At 41.8% G+C, this 22,301-nt stretch overlaps 1 protein-coding gene across 1 annotated transcript in view; it reads left to right on the top strand.

Annotated features, from left to right (window-relative positions):
- Positions 1 to 20,631, top strand: part of LOC125246791 — a 60,742-nt gene extending 40,111 nt beyond the window's left edge. The window contains 5 exon segments of the mRNA XM_048157824.1: positions 2,156 to 2,860; positions 7,438 to 8,139; positions 13,581 to 14,282; positions 18,426 to 18,605; positions 19,536 to 20,631. Of these exon segments, the coding sequence (XP_048013781.1) occupies positions 2,156 to 2,860; positions 7,438 to 8,139; positions 13,581 to 14,282; positions 18,426 to 18,605; positions 19,536 to 19,696 (2,450 nt within the window). The 3' untranslated portion in view covers positions 19,697 to 20,631.
- Positions 20,632 to 22,301: the final 1,670 nt, after the last annotated feature.

Here is a 22,301-nt window from a genome sequence, read left to right as displayed (position 1 = left end):
AACTGCATGTTGTGTTTACTTGTGTTATCTTTTATTCATATTTAAATTTGTTTGATGATCTGAAACATTAAACATTTAAAAAAAAAAAAAAAAAAAAAAAAAACATCAGGAAGGGGGCAAGCACTTTTTCACACCACTGTATTTAACATAATTAGCACTCCAATCATTATTCTGCTGCTGTGTGAAAGTTTCCTCCAACGGCTTTAGTAAATCACTGAGAGACATAGAAAAATAAATAGCAGTTTTGTTTAACAGTTTTTTAGTCTGATTTAAAATATTTTCAACCTGAGACTTTGTTTTATGGTATAAAACTCAAAATGTGTTTCTAAGGTCAAAGTGGCTAAAAAATGTGGCAGGTCACACATATACTCAGCAAAAAAGAAACATCCTTTCACTTTCTGCTTTTTTCCAAAAAATTTCTTAGCATGTGTAAATATTTGTATGAACATAAAAAGATTAAACAACCGACATAGACTGAAAACAAATTCACAGATATTTGATGAATAGAAATGATGAATAATGAGTCCCTGAACAGAGCAAGATCAAAAGTAGCAGTCAGTTTGAAGTGTGGCACCAGCTGCTTTGAGTCCCACAGTTCATCTTATCTTCATGGACTGCAGCAGATTTGCCTGTTCTTGCTGTGAGACGTTACTCCACTCTTCCACTAAGGCACTGGCAAGTTCTCAAACACTTCTGGTTGAACTTATGGTTACACGTGGTTTGGACGATTAGTTGTTAAATGTTAGTTGTTAGATGTTGTTAAATCTTTAAACAAAAGCTACTGTCACTTGAAACAACTGCAATCAGCTTGTCTTGAACTTAAACATCATCTTTTCATCTGTAGACATGCTCATTTTTGTCTGTTCTGAAGCAGCAGGAAGTGCGTCTCGTCGATCACACTTTGAAAGAACATTACAAGTAAAAACTACTAGACTGCTGGAGGATCTATATTTCACTTGGAGCTTCAAATGAGGCAACAATATGTCCAGTAAAATGGACATCGGTAAGTATTTCAATCGTAATAAAAGCTATTTTCATGTAAGAAAAAATGTCAACATGTTTACTTGCTTTCACTTTCATATTGATCTGTACAGATAAGATTTTGGATCTGTTTGACACCTTAGTTTTTTTTTTTTTTTTTTTTTTCGTTAAAGCTTATTTAAAAAAGGATATTTTGCTTTAATTTTAAAGTTTTTGTCTGGCACCCATTTGATCGTAAAAAATTCAGGAAATAACTAAAATCAGTTATTTTCTGTAAAATTAGGATTTTTTTTTACAGTGTAGTATTAAGAGTGGGGTTGAAGTTTAGGGTTACCTTATCAAGTTGTCTCAACTTTGATTTAATCTTTAAAAAAAGCTCCTGTCACTTGAAACAACTGCAATCAGCTTGTCTTGAATCTAACTCAAACATCAGCTTTACATCTATAGACACGCTCATGTTTGTCTGTTCTGAAGCAGCAGGAAGTGAGTCTCGTCAAACACACTTTGAAAGAACAAGTAAAAACTACTAGACTGCTGGAGGATCTGTATTTCACTTGGAGCTTCATATAAGGCAAAAATATGTCCAGTAAAATGGATATCAGTAAGCATTTCAATCGTAATAAAAGCTATTTTCATGAAAGAAAAAAATGTCAACTCAACTTGTTTACTTGCTTTCACTTTCATATTGGTCTGTACGGAAAAGATTTTGGATCTGTGATGACATTTTAGGCTTTTTTTAGGCTGTTTTTTTTTCTCCATAAATTTTTTTTCAGTTAAGATTTGTCTTTTTTTTTGTCTTTCTTTCCATTCTAGTAAATGAATGTAAATGTAACAGTCATGTGTTTGCTGGTGTTAATAGACACCAGTGCACCAGTGATAATGTTTTCCCAGGTGTGAACACACACAAGAGAGAGATTCATGGTTTAGAGCACCAATTAAATTATTTTTAAAGAATATACTTTCTGAAAACATTATTCTGAATTATTATTTGTAATTTAGTCATGCTTAAAGGATTACTTCACTTTAAATCAATAATATGTAGTTTGTCACCCATACAGATATGGTGAACCTTATTTCGGTAACCCCTTTTTTCACACACACAGAGAGAGAGAGAGAGATTTAAGATTTAAGATGTCACCCACATTAAGAAGTGTGTTTTCTCTATTTGTTTCAGGTGACGCTGAACATCTCTCAGATCTGAGGATTGTGTTGATGGGGTATAGAGGAGCTGGTAAGAGTTCAGCAGGAAACACCATCCTGGGCAGAGAGGAGTTTGACTTGAAGACATCTGCTCAGTGTGTGAGGAGACATGGAGAAGTAGCAGACAGACACATCACTGTCATTGAAGCTCCAGGATGGTGGAGTAATTACACAGTAGAGAAGAGTCCTGAGAGACTGAAACAGGGGATTTTGCTCAGTGTGTCTCTGTGTCCTCCAGGACCACACGCTGTACTACTGATCATAGATGTGGACACTGGATTTAAAGAGACTGAGAGAAAAGCAGTGCAGGATCATCTGGATCTTCTCAGTGAGAGAGTCTGGAGTCACACTATAGTTCTGTTCACTCGTGGAGACTCTCTGTTAGACACATCTATAGAGCAGCACATTGAGAGTGAAGGACAGGATCTCCAGCGGCTGCTGGACAAATGTGGGAACAGGTATCATGTTCTCAACAATCGCAACAGGAGTGACGACACTCAGATCAAGGAGCTGCTGGAGAAGATTGAGGAGACAGTGGCACAAAACAACGGCTGCCATTTTGAAATAGACAGAAAGATTTTACAGGAGGTGGAAGAGAGAAGAAGAGCAGAGGAAGAGAGAGCAGAAGAACGAATGAAGAGGATGAAGAAACAGAGAGAAAACATCAGATCACAGATGAGTGAGTCCACATACTTTATAGTGCAGATATTCACACTGAGTATATGAAGTAAATCATGAAAATGTCACAGTCACAGCAATTATATCAAGAAACTTCTCATTAATCTCTATTTGTAGATTCATTCCTAATAGCAGCTCACACTGATGCCCCTAAAAGCTGTTTTTCAACAATTCCGTTCTTCATAGGGTGTGTTCTTGAAAACAGAAATCGTTTTACCTGATCAATAGAAAACAAACAAACAACAACAGCAATCAGTTTGTCTTGAATATAACCTTGAACATCTTAACATCTATATACGCGCTCATGTTTGTCTGTTCTGAAGCAGCAGGAAGTGACTCTCATCAAACACACTTTGAAAAAACATTACTGTAAAGGTTGGACGGGACAACAGAGTTGGAGATCTACATTTACATTTACATTTATTAATTTGGCAGATGCTTTTATCCAAAGTGACTTACAAGTGAGGAATACAACAAGTGAGGAATACAACAAGCGAGTCGTCACAACGAGGCAAATAGACAAGAAGTGCTCACAATACAAGTTATAGGCAGTGCTCAGATTATCATAAGCTACAATAGAGAGGGATTAGAGGAAGTGAAAGGATAGGAATAAGAAGTTTGTTTGTTTTTTTTTTTAAGATGAGGTTAAGTGCTCACGAAAGAGATGGGTTTTCAGCTGTCTTTTGAATATTGCCAGGGATTCAGCATTCCGGATGAAGGCAGGAAGATCATTCCACCAGCAAGGGACAGTGAATGAGAATGTCCTGGAGAGTGATTTCGTGCCTTTCTGTGACGGTACCAGAAGCCTTCGCTCCTGTAATGACTGTAGGCTTCTGGTAGGAGTGTAGACTCGTAAGAGTGAGTGGAAGTAGGAGGGTGCTGAGCCTGTGGTAGATCTGTAAGCAAGTGTCAACGCCTTGAATTTGATGCGAGCAGCAAGTGGTAGCCAGTGCAGAGAGATGAAGAGAGGCGTGACGTGGGCTCTTTTGGGCTTGTTGAAGACGAGACGTGCTGCTGCGTTCTGAATCATTTGTAGAGACTTGATTGTGCATGATGGCAGTCCAGCCAGAAGTGCATTGCAGTAATCAAGCCTAGAAATGACCAGGGCCTGGACCAGAAGTTGTGTTGCATGTTCTGTTAGAAAGGGCCTGATTTTCCTGATATTGTATAGTGCAAATCTGCATGACCGAGTTGTCTTTGCAATGTGGTCTTTGAAGGTCATTTGGTCATCAAGGATTACTCCAAGATTTCTGGCCGAATTTGATGGGGTAATTGAGGATGTGCCTAGCTGGATGCTGAGATCATGATTTAGAGTCAGATTGGCAGGGGAGACGAGAAGCTCAGTCTTAGCCAGGTTGAGCTGTAGATGATGTTCTTTCATCCATGCCGAGATGTCCGCCAGACAGCTTGAGATTCGTGCAGCTACTGTGGGATCATCTGGTTGGAATGAAAGGAAGAGTTGTGTGTCATCAGCATAGCAATTGTAGGAGAAACCATGTGCCTGAATGATGGGACTAAGTGATGTAGTGTAAATGGAGAAGAGGAGGGGTCCAAGCACTGAACCCTGAGGAACACCCGTGGTCAGTTGATGAGCTTTGGATACCTCCCCTCTCCAGGCAACCCTGAAAGACCTTCATGTGAGATAGGATTCAAACCAGAGAAGTGGAGTACCTGTGATGCCCAGTGATGAGAGGGTGGACAGGAGGATCTGATGATTCACTGTGTCAAAGGCAGCAGATAGATCGAGCAGAATGAGAACTGATGATTTGGAATCAGCCTTTGCAATCTGCAAGGCTTTAATTACATGTAGGCTTTAATTACAAGAGAGTGTAGTCGTACAGGCAGAGGGTCATACACCACAGCATCGCGGTCGTGATAATCAGGGTGGAAGGCATAGATTAGAACCTTGTAACGGTACAAGCTCTGCTGCCACTGGAGCTTGTCAGGGTTGGCCCTCCCCCCAAAAATTCTTTGGGTTCTTAAAGTTCTCTGTTTCCCCCACAGTGAAAGATGAAAGACACAGAATTAGAGCATAATCCATAAAGTCTCTCAGACTACAATTAAACTTCCCTTCTGGAAACCAGGATTTTATGGGCTCATTTAGTCCGAAACAGAAAATGTCCTTCAAAGCCACCTCATCAAATGGAACTAGAAAAGATAACTCACAGAACTGGTGAACAAATAGATAAGTCTCTTTGCCGAAGATGTAGTAGCTGGTCGACTGGATCCATGGTTGGACTGGGAATGCTCATAAAAGCCGCTGGATCTCGGTATGGTTGAGTATTCTGTAATGGTAGGATGGGACAACGGAGTTGGAGATCCACCTGTAGGCTTTAATTACAGGAGAGTGTAGTAGTACAGGCAGTAGTTCATACACCAACAAACAGATACAGGAAGGCAAGGCAAAAGAGTAATCCAAATACAGGCTATGGTCAAGGCAGGCAGCTAACAATCATCAAACAAGGAAACAATCCAGGGTCAAAACACAGGCAAGGCTAGGCAAAGACAAGGAACACAGAGACAAGGTAGAACAAAGGCAGAAACAATAGAGGGTATGTATCGACGTCACTTTCCCGGCAGAACACGTTCCCTCAGCTGGACTGAGTGGCAAAAGAACCTGCTGCATGACTGGATTTAATAGGGGAAACTGTGAAAATGCAAGTAAAACAGAACGATTACACTAAAGGTTGGGCTCGAACTTGTCAAATAAACCTAATCCATGGATATTGACATGCCGCCAGGAGTTGTGTTTCCTGACATTTATATGTGCCTGATTTCGACGCCGGGGAAATACATAAAGCAAATCTGCCTGTGAATATTTTATATAACTACAATATAGGTAGGTTTAAATCCGATTATTTAAAAACACCCAATTATGCAGAATATAAGATGGTAAATATTTAATTGATGAGTTGTCAACACAATATATAACAATACAATATATACGGTATGATTTTACCTCAAAATCCAACAATTTGACACAAAATGATAACTTCAAATCCATGTTTCTCTGCCTGGAGTCCAGTTATTTCTGTGAAATGCAGCAACCCATTTTTTCTGTAGCTTTCGGCATTCTTTAAATATATACCTCAGGTTTTGTGTCAAAGCTATTTGTACAGTCAATCACAAAGCTCTTTCCTGTTTTGGATGTGTTTTGTGTGCTTTTCGCGGCATTCACGCTGAAAACCAATGCTGCCACTCAGACTTTGTGCCACTCACTGGGTGTGACCGCAGGCATAACGGTTGGCGGTGACATCACGTGCATACCCTCTATACTCAGCAGTGTGTGTGTGTGAAGGAGTGCAGCTTATGCTGCGTTCACGTCACCTCGTATTTACCAGATTCTTGAAATGACAACACGTGACGTTATATTCAGAGCTGTTCACGTCCTCGGACTGGGAATTATGCACTTCCATGGCACCACTATCAACGCCTAAATGAATCTACAGCGGTCAGGTGGTACAGCGGCCACGTGGTACATGTGGGAGCTTTCAGAAAACTCCCAGCTTACAAGCTGTAATTACGAGCTCTACGAGGACGTGAATGCTTTTTACAAGCTAGAATCTCGTAACTACAGGAATTACGAGGCCGCGTGAACGCACCTTTATAAAGGGAACCTGATGGGAAACAGGTGTGAGTGTTATCAGTGCCTAGCTGAGGGATTGTGGGAAATGTAGTCCAGAGTGAAGTGACTGCATGTGTGCAATGAAAAAGTCTTAATGGTGAAATGGAGACCTCTGGTGGGGAGTGGAAGGAAGCAGCAGTTGGCAGAAACCTGACAATTACAAGTAAAAACTAGTAGACTGCTGGTGGATCTATATTTCATTTGAAGCTAAGGCAAAAATATGTCCAGTAAAATGGACATCAGTAAGCATTTCAATTGTAATAAAAGCTATTTTCATGAAAGAAAATATGTCAACGTGTTTGACATGCTGTCTCTTTCATATTGGTCTGTACGGATAAGATTTTGGATCTGTTTATGACACTGTAGGCTTCGTTTTTTTTTTCCTTTTTTTTTTAGTTAAAATTTGTCTTTTTTTGTCTTTCTTTCCATTCTAGTAAGTGAATGTAAATGTAATACAGTCATGTGTTTGCTGGTGTTAATAGAAACCAGTGCATTGATAATGTTTTCCCAGGTGTGAACACACACAAGAGAGAGATTCATTCACTGGTTTAGAGCACCAGTTAAATTATTTTTTAAAGAATATATTTTCTGAAAACATTATTCTAAAGCTATTTGTAATTTAGTCATGCTTAAAGGATTACTTCACTTTAAAATGATTATTCTTTCTGTAATCTGTTGTTTTGTGTGCAGATAATTGAAATTAAGCAATTTTCTTTTCTCCATAATTCATAATTATTGTCCATCAATAACTTTTGTTCAACTGTGATTTAAAAGTTTAATTAATGTGAGATACAGTTACATTTTTAATCAATAATGTGTAGTTTGACAACCATACAGATACGGTGAACTTTATTTCAGTAACCCCTTTTTTCACAGAGAGAGAGAGAGAGATGTAAGAAGATTTAAGATCTCACCCATCTTAAGAAGTGTGTTTTGTTTTCTATTTGTTTTAGGTGACGCTCAACATCTCTCAGATCTGAGGATTGTGTTGATGGGTAATAGAAGATCTGGTAAGAGTTCATCAGGAAACACCATCCTGGGCAGAGAGGAGTTTGACTTGAAGAGATCTGCTCAGTGTGTAAGAAGACATGGAGAAGTAGCAGACAGACACATCACTGTCATTGAAGCTCCAGGATGGTGGAAAAATTACACTGCAGAAAAGAGTCCTGAGATACTGAAACAGGAGATTTTGCTCAGTGTGTCTCTGTGTCCTCCAGGACCACACGCTGTACTACTGATCATATGTGTGGACACTGGATTGAAAGAGACTGAGAGAAAATCAGTGCAGGATCATCTGGATCTTCTCAGTGAGAGAGTCTGGAGTCACACTATAGTTCTGTTCACTGGTGGAGACTCTCTGTTAGACACATCTATAGAGCAGTACATTGAGAGTGAAGGACAGGATCTCCAGCGGCTGCTGGACAAATGTGGGAACAGGTATCATGTTCTCAACAATCACAACAGGAGTGACGACACTCAGATCAAGGAGCTGCTGGAGAAGATTGAGGAGACAGTGGCACAAAACAACGGCCGCCATTTTGAAATAGACAGAAAGATTTTACAGGAGGTGAAAGAGAGAAAAAGAGCAGAGAAGAGAGCAAAAGAACGAATGAAGAGGATGAAGAAACAGAGAGAAAACATCAGATCACAGATGAGTGAGTCCACATACTTTATAGAGCAGATATTCACACTGATATATGAAGTAAATCATGAAAATGTAACAGTCACAGCAATAATATCAAGAAACTTAATGTCATTAATCTCTAAGATTTGCACTTGTGATAGAAGAAAGAAATGAAAGAAAAAAATGTCAACATGTTTACTGTTTTTGTGAAACTTTTATCACTTTCATATTTTTCACTAAATATAAGCAGTCACAAATTGTGTTTTTGTTTTTCTTTCCATCTAGTAAATGAATGTAAATGTAATACAGTCATGTATTATCTAGAGCTAATAGACACCAGTGCATTGATAACACTTTCCCAGGTGTGAACACACACAAGAGAGAGATTTATTCACTGGTTTAGAGCGCCAATGTAATTATGTTTAATGAATATACTTTCTAAAAAAACATTATTCTGATTTATTATTTGTAATTTAGTCTTGTTTAATCTGTGTGTTCTGTGATCTGTTATGTTTTGTGTGCAGATCATTGAAATTAAGCAGTTCCCTTTCAAGGAAACTTGAGCTGCGTCAAAGCGCTGCGGGAACGCTTCTGCGTGATTGTGTGGTGAAGCACATATGAAATCAGTCTAATGGAGTGACGGAACATCATGGGCGGGTGACGTCACTGACCAGGAAACTATAAAGCCTACCCGAAAACCCATTCATTCAGCTTCTGTGCCTTCTGCAAGCGCTATATGTGAAATTGTTTGTCCTATTTATTGTTGTCTGTATTTCAGTCACACAAGCATTTATTATGGTGAGCGAAACAACAATTCAGAAAGTGTGTTCACCCCTGCCCTCATTTTATTACAGGTGGGGATACACACCCGATGTGTGTTGTTTGTTTGGAAGTGCAGCATGCCCAAGCAGCTCTTGAGGGAGCTGATTGTGAGCATTGTGATCTTCTTCCCCTGAGAACGCTGCGCTTCCGCCGAGCCCTCTTTGAAGAGGGCGGCTCGGCTCATGTTCCTCGTGGCTCGGGTCCTGCTTCAGCCAAGGGAGTGCGGCGTCTGATGTCATGGGGTTCGCAGATGGATCAGACAGAGGGGTTAGAGACGGGCGCTGCCCTATCTCAGCCCTCACCTGCCGGATCCAGTGTCTCAATTCAGAGTCAGGAAGCACATGCTGCGATTTCTTCCGCTCTGGTTGAGGCAGCTGCACTGATGGCATCCAGTTCTGAGGAATTGGATGTTGTTAGTGTGCCAACAGGTGACACTGAAGACTCGCCACTTCAGTCTCCTGCCAGTGAGGAGCTTGTGGAGGTTTTGACTTGAGCTGTGGCAAAGTTGAACATTGAATGGCCGGCCGAGAAACAAGAACTGTAAGTGAAAAGTAAATTAGATGAAAGATATTTACCATCTAGATCAGCTCAACCTCGGGGCTTACCGTTTTTTCCCAATCTCCATACCGAGGTGTCAAGGTCGTGGAAGAAGCCTGTCTCGTACCGTGTATATACACCTCAAACATCAGTGTTAGGTATGAGAAGGCACGTTTATGGGGCGATGCCAAAGGTGGAAGAGACGCTCGCGAGCCATCTCTCCCCTCAGTCTGCATCGTCCCTTAAAGCCCCAACATTGCCCACCAAGCCACGTAAAGCTACATCCGTGCAGGTTGGCAAAGCGTACTTGGCTGCGGGTCAGGCTGCAGCGTGTCTGCATACTATGTCCATCTTGCAGGAATACCAAGCCAACCTGCTTGGTATTCGGTGTTCCCACATTTGTCCAGCAGCTGCTGGAGATCCTGTCCTTCACTCTCAATGTGCTGCTCTATAGATGTGTCTAAGAGAGAGTCTCCACAGGTGAACAGCACTATAGTGTGACTCCAGACTCTCTCACTGAGAAGATCCAGATGATCCTGCACTGCTTTTCTCTCAGACTCTTTAAATATATTGTGAACATCTATGATCAGTAGTACAGCATGTGGTCCTGGAGGACACAGAGACACACTGAGCAAAATCTCCTTTTTCAGTATCTCAGGACTCTCCTCTACAGTGTCATTCCTCCACCATCCTGGAGCTTCAATGACAGTGATGTGTTTGTCTGCTACTTCTCCGCGTCTCCTCACACACTGAGCAGATGTCTTCAAGTCAAACTCCTCACTGCCCAGGATGGTGTTTCCTGATAAACTCTTACCAGATCTTCTATACCCCATCAACACAATTCTCAATTCTGAGAGATGTTGAGCGTCACCTGAAACAAATAGTGAAGTGAAGAAGTGGCGGCGGATGTCATCCAGGAGTTGCATCAGTCAGCTGACTTAGCTCTCCATGCTACTAAGTAGATGGCCAAGTTTATCGGCCGGTCTATGGCAGCCCTGGTGGCTACAGAGACGCATTTGTGGTTGAATCTCACAGATATAAAAGATCGAGATAAAACCTTCCTCCTGGATGCTCCGCTTAACCCTTCTGGCCTCTTCAGTGACACTATCTCCAGCGTCACTGAGAGGTTTCTCGAGTCGAAGAAACAAGCAGCAGCATTACAACAGTTTCTTCCACGCCAAACCCAGGTCTCTGTGGCTGCTGGGTGGGAGCAGCCCAAGCCGAGTACGAGCTCCTCACACCGGGCACACCCGAACTCCCCCTCCGAGGAGCTGGGAGGTGGGGCAACGCTCACAGGTGAAGTCCTTGAAGGGCAAGGCAGATCTGAGGACCGTCATTGCTTTTAAGAGGGCTTCATCGAAAAAATCCTGACGTCAGATGTGTCAGGATTCTGACGGTGGCCAGACAGTGAAGCCAGATGGCATTCACCGCCTCATACGGTGCCCGTCTTCCATCGGTGCCCTCAGGGGGGTGCTTTGCCAACCCCGCCGCAATGCCAGGGCTCAGAGGGACCCTGCGAGTCACCCAGAGGCTCTGTGATGCAGCCAAGCCAGTTGTTCCCGATGCGCTGCTTCATGGCACTGTGCTGGCTGCCCAAAACACACCAGAGGCCAACCTCGAGAGGCTGGTTCCCTTAGTAGATTTTCTGACCGAATGGAAATGTCTGTCGAACGTATCTCAGTGGGTCCTGCAAACAATAGAAAAGGGGCATACTATCCAATTCAGAACACGGCCATCCCGATTTAGCCTACTGTGGTGGGCCCCAAACAGGCTCTGGTTTTGCCGCAGGAAGTAGAGACTCTGCTGCGAAAGGAGGCTATAGAAAGGGTTCCTCCTCCCAGCAGGGAGTCAGGATTTTACAGTTGGTACTTCATTTTCCCAAAAAGGATGGGGGGTTGCGTCCGATCCTAGATCTGCGCAACACAGGAAGTTCCTGAGGTTTGCTTTCGGGGGCGAAGCATACAAATATCGGATTCTTCCTTTTGGCTTAGCTCTGTGACCCCGCACCTTCACCAAAAGTGTAGACGCGGCCCTTGCACATGCAGGACATCCGCATTCTAAACTACATCGACAATTGGTTAATTCTAGCTCAATCATAGGGCTGATCATTTAAACAATCAGAAATGTTAATATCAATATAACACGCAGTGACGCAGCGACATCTCTGAATCCCCCTTAGGGGACCCCTCTCTCGTTACATTGTTTATGCTTTTGCCGCCACTTTGGAAACAACCTTGGTTTCTGTCCCAGGGACCTTTGTTGGGAGCTCTCGGTCGTCACGTCACACTAATGACAGATGCACAGGCTTGGGGGGGCCATCATGAGTGGTCACTCTGCTCGGGGTCTGTGGCAGGACCATCATCTCACCTGGCACATAAATCGTCTAGAGATGCTGCCAGTGTTTCAAGCTCTGAAGCACTTCGTTCCAGACCTCAGAGGCCATCATTTACTTGTTTGCTCAGACAACATATTGGTGGTCTTGTACATAAATCATCAGGGGGGTCTGAGGTTGCGCCCGTTATACAGACTGGCTCATCAGATCCTCCTGTGGACCCAAGAGAAACTGCTCTCAATCAAGGCAGTTTGTATTCCAGGGTACCTCAATTTTGGAGCAGACATCCTGTCGAGACAGGGGCCGAGGCCCGGGGAGTGGAGACTTCACCCCAAGGTGGTGGAGCTCCTATGGGAGAACTTTGGTCGAGCCGACGTGGATCTGTTTGCATCTTGAGAGATGACTCACTGCCCATTATGGTTCTCTATGACAAACCCAGCAGCTCTGGGGCTGGAAGCTATGGTACAAGTGTGGCAGAGGCTACGTCTGTACGCATTTCCCCCAATTGCGCTGCTCCCGGGAGTTCTGGAGAGAGTTCGCCAGGACGGGGTCTGTCTGTTGCTAGTGGCCCTGATCTGTGCTGGATCGGTGCTGGATTTCCTGCAGGAAAGATTTTCCACAGGGCTATCCCCCTCCACAATGAAGGTGTACATGGCAGCCTTAGCTACTTACCACGCTCCTTTGAGTGGTGTATCTTTGGGGAGACACCCGGTTATTACCCGTTTCCTTTGTGGCACTATGAGACTACGAGGGTACCAGCCTGGGACCTGGCCGTTGTGTTACAAGGCCTCTCTGTGGCCCTCTTTGAACTCATCGAAGAAATCCCTGAGAAGTTTCTCACATTCAATACCATCTTTCTGCTTGCTATTTCGTCTCTCAAGAGAATTGGAGACATTCAAGCCTTTTTGGTATCTCCCTCGTGCTTGGAATTTGCGCCCGTCATGGTTAAAGCCTTCTTGCACCCTAGACCGGTTATATTCCGAAGGTCCTCACTAATACTGTGAGGCCTATTGTGCTGCAGGCCATCTGTCCTCCTCCCTTCCGGACATCTGACCAGGAGAAGCTGAAGGTTCGTGAGGTTCTATGAACTGGACCTCGGCTCCACTCCAGGGGCGCAGGTGCTATCGTCCTAGTGTGCGCATCGATTTCACACAGACTTCACACTTGCTCATATGGCGATGTGGGTATTACGTCTCCCACAGCGCTTCGACGCAGCTCAAGTTCCCTTAAAAGAGAACGTCTCGGTTACGTATGTAACCTTAGTTCCCTGAGTAGGGAACGAGACACTGCATCGCCCTGCCATTCTCCCAGCATGCCCGTATGTGACTTGCTTTTCCAGAAGCTGAATGAATGGGTTTTCGGGTAGGCTTTATAGTTTCCTGGTCTGTGACGCCACCCGCCTATGACGTTCCACCACTCCATTGGACTGATTTCATACGTGCTTCATGACGCAATCACGCAGAGGCGTTCCCGCAATGTTTTGACGCAGTGTCTCGTTCCCTACTAAGGGAACTAAGGTTACATACATAACGGAGATGTTTTCTTTTCTCCATAATTCATAATTATTGCCCATCAATAACTTTTGTTCAACACTGATTTAGGAGTTTAATTAATTTGACACACTTACATGTTATTTTTAATCAATATTGTATCGTTTGACACCCATACAGATACGGTGAACTTTATTTCAGTAACTCTTTGTTTCACAGAGAGAGAATACTTAAAAAGACTTAAGATGTCACCCATCTTAAGAAGTGTGTTTTGTTCTCTATTTGTTTCAGGTGACGCTCAACATCTCTCAGAGTTGAGAATTGTGTTGATGGGGTATAGAAGATCTGGTAAGAGTTTATCAGGAAACACCATCCTGGGCAGTGAGGAGTTTGACTTGAAGACATCTGCTCAGTGTGTGAGGAGACGCGGAGAAGTAGCAGACAGACACATCACTGTCATTGAAGCTCCAGGATGGTGGAGGAATGACACTGTAGAGGAGAGTCCTGAGATACTGAAAAAGGAGATTTTGCTCAGTGTGTCTCTGTGTCCTCCAGGACCACATGCTGTACTACTGATCATAGATGTTCACAATATATTTAAAGAGTCTGAGAGAAAAGCAGTGCAGGATCATCTGGATCTTCTCAGTGAGAGAGTCTGGAGTCACACTATAGTGCTGTTCACCTGTGGAGACTCTCTCTTAGACACATCTATAGAGCAGCACATTGAGAGTGAAGGACAGGATCTCCAGCAGCTGCTGGACAAATGTGGGAACAGGTATCATGTTCTCAACAATCACAACAGGAGTGATGACACTCAGATCAAGGAGCTGCTGGAGAAGATTGAGGAGACAGTGGCACAAAACAATGGCTGCCATTTTGAATTAGACAGAAAGATTTTACAGGAGGTGAAAGAAAGAATAGCAGAGGAAGAGAGAGCAGAAGAACAAATGAAGAGGATGAAAAAACAGAGAGACGACATCAGATCACAGATGAGTGAGTCCACATATTCTCTATAGTTCAGATACAGTCGTGCTTAAGAGTTTACATATCCCTTGCAGAATCTGAAAATTATTTTAACAAATTAAGAGGATCATACAAAATGTGTGTTATTTTATATTTAGTACCATCCTGAGTAAAAATATTTTATATTAAAGATGTGTATATATTCCACAAGACAAAAAATTACCCTGTTCAAAAATTAACATACCCTGGATGATCCATGATTGTTTATTTGTTTTGTGATGTTTGTTCATGAGTTCCTTGTTTGTCCTGAACAGTTAAACTGCCCAATGTTCTTCATTATTTGAGTTTGCAGCATATTTTGCATATTTGAACCTTTTCCAGCAGTGACTGTATAATTTTGAGATCCAACTTTTCACACTGAGGACAACTAAGGGACTCAAACACAACTATTACAAAACATTCACTGATGCTCCAGAAGTAAACATGATGCACTAAGAGCCAGGGGGTGAAAACTTTTTGAATTTGAAGATCAAGGTAAATTGTACCTAATTTTTCTTCTGGGAAACATGTAAGTATCTTCTGTAGGTTCCAAAGGGCAGCAGTACTATATGAAAAAAACACGATATTTAAACAAAATAAGAAAGATTTAGACATCTTCATCCTGTTCAAAAGTTTTCACCCCTGTCTCTTAATGCATTGTGTTTCCTTCTGGAGCATCAGTAAATGTTTGTTTCTCAGTTGTCCTCAGTGTGAAAAGATGGATCTCAAAATTATACAGTCACTGCTGACTGTATACTGAGTATATTAGGTAAATCATTAAAATGTAAGTCACAGCAATAACAATAAGAAATGTCTCAGGTTACGCATATGACCATGGTTCCCTGAGAACAGGGAACGTGATGCATCAGAGCACTAGGGGAACCGCCTCTGCGGGAACTGGTGTCTGAAACACTTATTTAATCTCGGCAATATCATATTGACCAGCAAAATTTAACTGGCTGAAGTGACCATTGCTAGCAGCTAAGCACCCACTTGCTATGGGCTGGCTGTCAGGAAGGCCTGCTAAGGCCAACTACCTGCTAGCTAGCTGTCTAGGGCCTGCAACACTGGGGCTTGCCCATAGGAAGGCCTTCTAACTTTCATGGAGGCCTGCTGAGGCCAGCTACCTGATAGCAAGATTAGCTAGCTATTCAGAACCTGCAACACTGTGGCTCGCCCACAGGGAGGCCTGCTAATTCTCAGAGAGGTCTGTTAAGGCCAGCAACTGAGAGCAAGCAGCCAGAATCCTACACTGTGTCATCAGAGAAGCCTGCTAAGGCCTACTATCTAAGGCCTACCAGAAAAACCCATTACTGCTGGGGACAGGCCTCCAGGGCGGCCGATTAAGGCCAACTGCCTGATAGCAAGTTCTAATTGGCTAGATACAGCACCCACATTGTTGGGACTTGCATTCAGAAAAGCCTGCCATCTATCTGATAGCAAGTCATTGCTAGCTATTACCACTATTGGGCATTCGCTTGCAAAGAGGCCTCCCACACAGCAGGGGACTCAACTAAAGCAAACCCTGATCTCTGTGATGGTGTCTTAAAAATTGTGATTTTTCCCCTTTGGTGATTCTGCTTGTTATCATCAGGTGTCTTCAATAATGCTCAATCATCACGCAATTAATCACTTATTTATCTCATTAACTTTAACACCGTTTCAGTGGGTGGAAAAAAAAATATGGCAGGACTTTTACTTTCTGAGCCCTGGACTTTCCACCTCTGCGCGATACCTCCGCGGCTGAGTCCTTTTGCTGTGTGGGCTGCTAGGACCTACTTATCCAATTGTAAGTCTTTGCCAGCTGCTAAGTGATCATGATGATGAAGAAAAATAGAGAAGTTCTATACACTGCTCTATACACAGCTCCAGAATATCATAGACACCGTCAGCAAGATAGATATCCTCATCATCCAAGGAGACTGGAATGCAAAGGTAGGCAAAGAGGCATGGAAAGTCTGGAAAGATCATTGTGGTCCTTCTTGCAACAAAATTACTAACGAAAGAGGGAGACGACTGCTGGAGTTTGCCAGCTATAACAACCTGGTATTAGCCAATACCCTAGGTGAACATAAGGCGTCTCAACGCTGGACATGGCACGCACCTGATGGAGTCCATCACAACCAGATTGACTATATACTGGTCCAAAATCATTTCCGTTCTGGCATTAAGGTTGAGGCAGCAGTAAGATCGCTGAAGAGTGGCAAGGCAGCTGGAGTAGACAATATTCCAGTGGAACTCATCAAGAATGGAGGGGATCCAGTGATAGAGATACTAACAAAAATCTGCAACAAGATCTGGCAGACAGGTGAATGGCCAGAAACATGGACACAATCACTAATTATAACCATACCCAAGAAAGGTAATCTTCAGTTGTGCCAAAACTACAGAACTATCAGCCATGCTAGTAAAGTGATGCTCAAGATTCAAGAGTAGACTGCAGCCTCAGGCAGAAGAAATTATTGCTGAAGAACAGGCTGGTTTCCGCAGAGGGAGAACTACCACAGATCAAATATTTAATCTTAGAGTCCTGTGTGAAAAGTACTTGCAACACCAACAAGACCTGTATCATGTTTTTATAGATTTTAAAAAGGCTTTTGACAGAGTCTGGCATGATGTTTTATGGGCAACTATGAAGAAGTACTACATGGGACAAAAGATAACCAACACCACCAAACAGCTGTATGAGAAGGCCAGCAGTGCAGTAATTACCCAGGGCACTATGGGACAGTGGTTCCGCACAACAGTAGGTGTACGGCAAGGTTGCCTTCTGTCACCCAGCCGCGAGGGTAGTACTGATGGTTTTCAAACCCTCTCATCAGTGATTCAAAATTCAAAATACCCTGGTGTCCCTTATGTATACTGTGGAGGATTGCCGAAACAGTGATGTTCCCCCAGCTCCCGCAGCTCAGCTCTTCTGACAAATTTTCTCCACTGCCGCAGCAACGTTCCCTCGGCTCCTGCAGGAGCTCAGCTCTTCTGACAAATTTTCTCCACTGCCGCAGCAACGTTCCCTCGGCTCCTGCAGGAGCTCAGCTCTTCTGACAAATTTTCTCCATTGCCGCAGCAACGTTCCCTCGGCTCCTGCAGTAGCTCAGATCTTCTGACAAATATTCTCCACTGCCGCAGCAACGTTCCCTCGGCTCCTGCAGGAGCTCAGATCTTCTGGCTTAATTTCTCCACTGCCGCAGCAGTGATGTCGCCACCGCTCCTGCAGGAGCCCAGCTCTGCCTAAACTCGCCCTTCACTGCTGCAGCAGTAATGTCTTCATTCAGTGTTGCAAGAAATCTCCTAGTCCTTTAACTAACCCTTCAAACAACATGATCAGCCTGCGCATTGCAATTTTTGGGGGTCATCAGTAATGTTCCCGGCTGCTGTCCTGCATTGGTTTGCAAATTTTGGGGAGTAATCTGGGTTCGGGCCAAATACCGAGCTCTCCTCGGATAGCACGCCAAATACGCATACTATTACTCATACTATTTACTATCTGATTATTTGTAAGTGTGAACTCATGAAGTGTATTTAGTGTGTTTTAGCGTTACCTGTAGATTTCAATTTCTGTACAGTGTAATCTCTAATGTTAATTTGTCATACCAGTTTAATTATTGCAGCTGCTGTGAGAAAAGGCTATAAATGATCCACCACCTGCAACATCCTCACATGATATAGCTACTAGCTGGGACTCCTTTATTTAAACAAACGTGATGAAATGAAACAAAGACGAACGGCTGCATGCTCAGATTTCCCACGGAAACCCACCAGCACCACTTTTATTATAAAACATTATTACAAGCTTATCGTTGTGAATCGGGCTAAGGTAAGGAGATAGTTTTGAAGAGTGTCTGGTTATGTACTTGCTCAAAAATTTTATTTGGATCATTTTAAACCAAAAAAAGTTTGACCACAAATTTAATGTTTACAGTATTCTGTTTCTGTGTGAACCAAAGTGCTGCAGTGAATCCTCCATTGACCCATTCCGAGTTGACATAAGGTTGACCATCTGAATGAATTACAATCACATGAACTGATGAATATATTCCTTCAATGTCATGTCAGTTTCTTTGGATAAAAGTGTCTATCAAACACATTAATGTAAATGTTCTTCTGATCTGCTCTCTGCTTTCATTATTATAGTGAGTGGAGATGATGGATCTGATTCATGCTCTCTGGGAAGTTCAGCTTACGGTTCATTCAGATCACGATCAGGAGCAGAAACAGTTTTCAGTTCATCACGTTCCAGAGATTCATCTCACACAAGTTATGAATCAGGGAACATAATACAATATAACAGTATGGAATGGACACCACCAAACAGTGAGTGTCTTCAGGTTTATTTGACACTTTCAGTAACTTTTGTTTCCCTGTGAATTTTTTTAAGCATTAGAGCCCGTGTTTTCCATGAATTCCATCTGCTTTGTTGTGAAATATATATTTAGTCTATATTGTTTTAAATTTGTCACCACACATTTTTTTCCCATAAAAAATCTGAACCCTTTCTACATCTCTCATTTGATCAATCTTTAGACAAATAGCAATGTTGATACTTTAATTTGTGAAAATAAATGCAAACCTGATATGAAATAATTTTTTTTTAAAAAGAACATAATATTTAGTTCATAGTTCAACTTCTCTATGTTGATGATCAACATTTTCTGAAGGTTAAGCACCTGTTTTTATTAATAATTTGTTCTTCAGACCTTTTGAAACTTTCAGATTCTTTAAATCTTTATGATCAACTTTATATACTTGCAATAAATAGTGATCAGGCTTGTGATAAATATTTCTTAGGGACAAAAACCTCCCCCCAAAAAATCCCATCTGATTAATAAAGTATTTGTATAATGTTTTAAAGGGCAACTGATGATGATTACCAGTAGGCTACATTATTTTTAGGAACATATTAAGTGTTAAATGTCAGAATTTTGTTCTATACAACCCAGGTGAAAAAAGTACACTTCTATAATATACATAAAGTGCTCTATTTTCATGCACTAATTTTGTACTTAATATACTAAAAATTCTTTTTTAGTACCTCTTAAGATCATCTGAAGAACATCTAAGTGTACTCAACTGTGCTATTTTGAGACAGCATGAAATATGAACTTAAATGTGCTTTTAATATACTATCTCTGTATTTAATGTATTTAGATACTACTTATAGTACATTTGAACCCAGAGTGTACTACAAGTGGTAGCTAATATATTTAAGTTAAGCCTTTTACTGATGTATTTTATTTTCCACAGTGAGAGGAGATGAGCGGTCGGACACATGGTCTGTGGGAAGTTCTGGTTATGGTTCATTCAGATCACGATTCAGTTCAGTTTTTAGTTCATCACGCTCAAAAGTCTCATCTCACAGCTCAGGATTCGGGTCTTTGTGGTCCATCCGTCTGTGGAACATTTAGGAACCAGACGAACACTTGCTTTACCCAAGATCCCAAAACTTTTCCTAAGAAGAGTAAAGAATCATATTAAACATGAAGACACTGAGAACTTGAATTATATGAATGAATGACAAATGAATGAAAGAGAAATTGTGTCTTTAAATGTTGACATTTATATTTTTGACAATATGTAATGATAAATATTACTAAAACTAAAAGGTATGCAGTTGTTTTAACCTTGAGTAATTCACATTAGCAGAGCTGTAACAAATATACTGATATGTAATTAACATTGACATTTTTTTATTATTTTGTCATAGATTTGTCTATTAAACTTTGTGTAATTCTGTAATTTCTGTACTAATCACAGATTTCTGAACATGTACACAGACACACAGAAGCTCTGTTTCAATGTTTTGCTGTCCACTGTTGGCAAATGCAGCTCGCTTCTTTTGAAAGCTAATGTCAGAGGTTAGTTGTGTGAAACACACAAAGACGAGCTTCAATATAAAGGACTTTAATGACAAAACTCAGGCGATTGAATACACAGACTAACATAAACAGGAACCGACAGGGACTGAGGGAGAACACAGGGTTTAAGTACAAGAACAGACAGGGGAGCTAACAAGATAATCAACGAGACACAGCTGGGACAAATGAACTCAAACTCAAATCAATCTGTAACCAAGGGATACTAACTAAAGACGGGAAAACTAAACAAAGGAGAACGTGACAAACAGAACAAAAGTCAACACAACACATGACATTTAAAGCGTTTTTGCTGCTATTTATGTATTGTTTATGATTTGAAGCTTCTAATGCAGCGTCCTAAACATCAAAATCCTCCTCAAGAGATCATAAGTGCATACGTGACTCAACTAATGCTTATATTAATTCCACAATAGTCTGAAGTTATTGACTTCCTCCAATAAAGCACAAAAATACATTGAACACAAGAATCGCGTGAAATAGTTTTTCTTTTGTAATCAGACAGATATCGTAATGGAGGGTTGTTGGACCCGGTCTTGTCTGTGCTCTGCTGGTCCTGCCCATGGCACTGTTGGTCTTCTCGGTGAAGAGCAGTCGAGGTCAGAGTCCATTTTCAGGGCTTGCAGCTCAGCCACGGGATAGTGATTGTATAGTGGAGGTGCATGTACATCAGATAGGTCAGTAGGTTTGTGTGGTGCAGTTGCTTTTTCTTTACATTTTTCAATCTTCCTTTTCCCATCCCTGTGTAACCCCTCCTATTCGAACCGTCCGCTCTAAGCGGGACTCAAACCCAGGTCTGCCGGTATGGGAGTCGGGCACTTTAACAAGGAGGCTAAAGACTCTTATGTCAGTTGCTAGAGCGCTTCTTGAGATGAGGGGAGTGAGTTTTACAATCACGACTCTTACCAGCCAACGTCCGTTACACCTATGCTAATTCTCTCTGCGTCTTTCTTTCTTATCTTCCTCCTCCAGCCAACAATTTACTGTATGCTCACATTTCCCACAACACCCTTTCTGCTTTTTGCTTTCCTCTTCAACTGATTCCCTTACGACCTTTTATCTTGTGACACTCAATGTTCCCTCCCTCGGAAAATCATGATATTTGAGTAATTTATCTATATCTATAGCTGTCCAACCACTATGGTTTATCCCTTTTTTCACATCTTTGATATTATTTTCTATGTAATTTTGATTTGTCTCTTACCAGAGAAATTTGATGCCACTCAGGTTCGTTTGCCGATTCCAGTGTTGTCCCCTCTGGGCCCTGGTGGGCGGTACCTCATCTCTCAATCTGGGTAGGGCTGTGACAACTAAGTGCAGGATGATCAGTCACCGTCTGCTCTCCGGTCCAAATTAAAGGCACATCCAAGGAATTCTACTTTCTGACACCAAATTGTGGTGGCAAATAAAACAATATCACTGTATAAGAGACAAACACGCCCAGTTGTCTTTCTCAAAAAATGAATTTTCTTACAAGAAAGGTCAACAGTCATACACATACTTAAAGTTGTTTGACAAGGAGGGCTTCCTCTCACTTTTATATCTCTCTAACTTTTTAAGGCTGAAGCCTCTGCCCAATTATAGTTTATTTTACCATTTTAGGATTATGTTTACCATTCTTTTATACCTCGAGTGTATTCTTTCTCTTGTCACACATTTCTTATATTCTGTCATACAATGATTATACACATCTATAAGAGACATGGCAGAGAAACGTAAATGTTGTGATTCTTCATCAGAGGCGAAGAAAAAGTTTAGACACTATGACAAAACCTACCTAAATTTTGGCTTTATTGAAGTTCAAGACGAGTCTCAGCCAGAATGTGTCTTCTGTGGTGAAAAACTGGCAAACAACACCATGAAACCAAGCAAAATGAAAAGACACCAGGAAACAAAGCTTCCAGAGACTATCGGTAAAGATCAGGGAATTCTTAGAGAGAAAAAAAGAGATGGCTCTGTCAAAAAGTTCGACAGACGTCAGAAAAGTATTTGAAAGAGCAGGTAGTGGTTTACAGAAGGCCACTAAAGCTTCCTTTGAGTGTTCGCTGTTGATTACCAAGGCAAAAAAGCTGCATAATATTGGAGAGGAGCTAATCAAACCTGCCTGTATTAAAATAGTGGAGGGACTATGTGGCCC

The sequence above is a fragment of the Megalobrama amblycephala genome, linkage group LG15 (assembly GCF_018812025.1).
Source record: "Megalobrama amblycephala isolate DHTTF-2021 linkage group LG15, ASM1881202v1, whole genome shotgun sequence".
Lineage (NCBI taxonomy): Eukaryota > Metazoa > Chordata > Actinopteri > Cypriniformes > Xenocyprididae > Megalobrama > Megalobrama amblycephala.
This window is presented reverse-complemented; position numbering and strand designations above follow the sequence as displayed.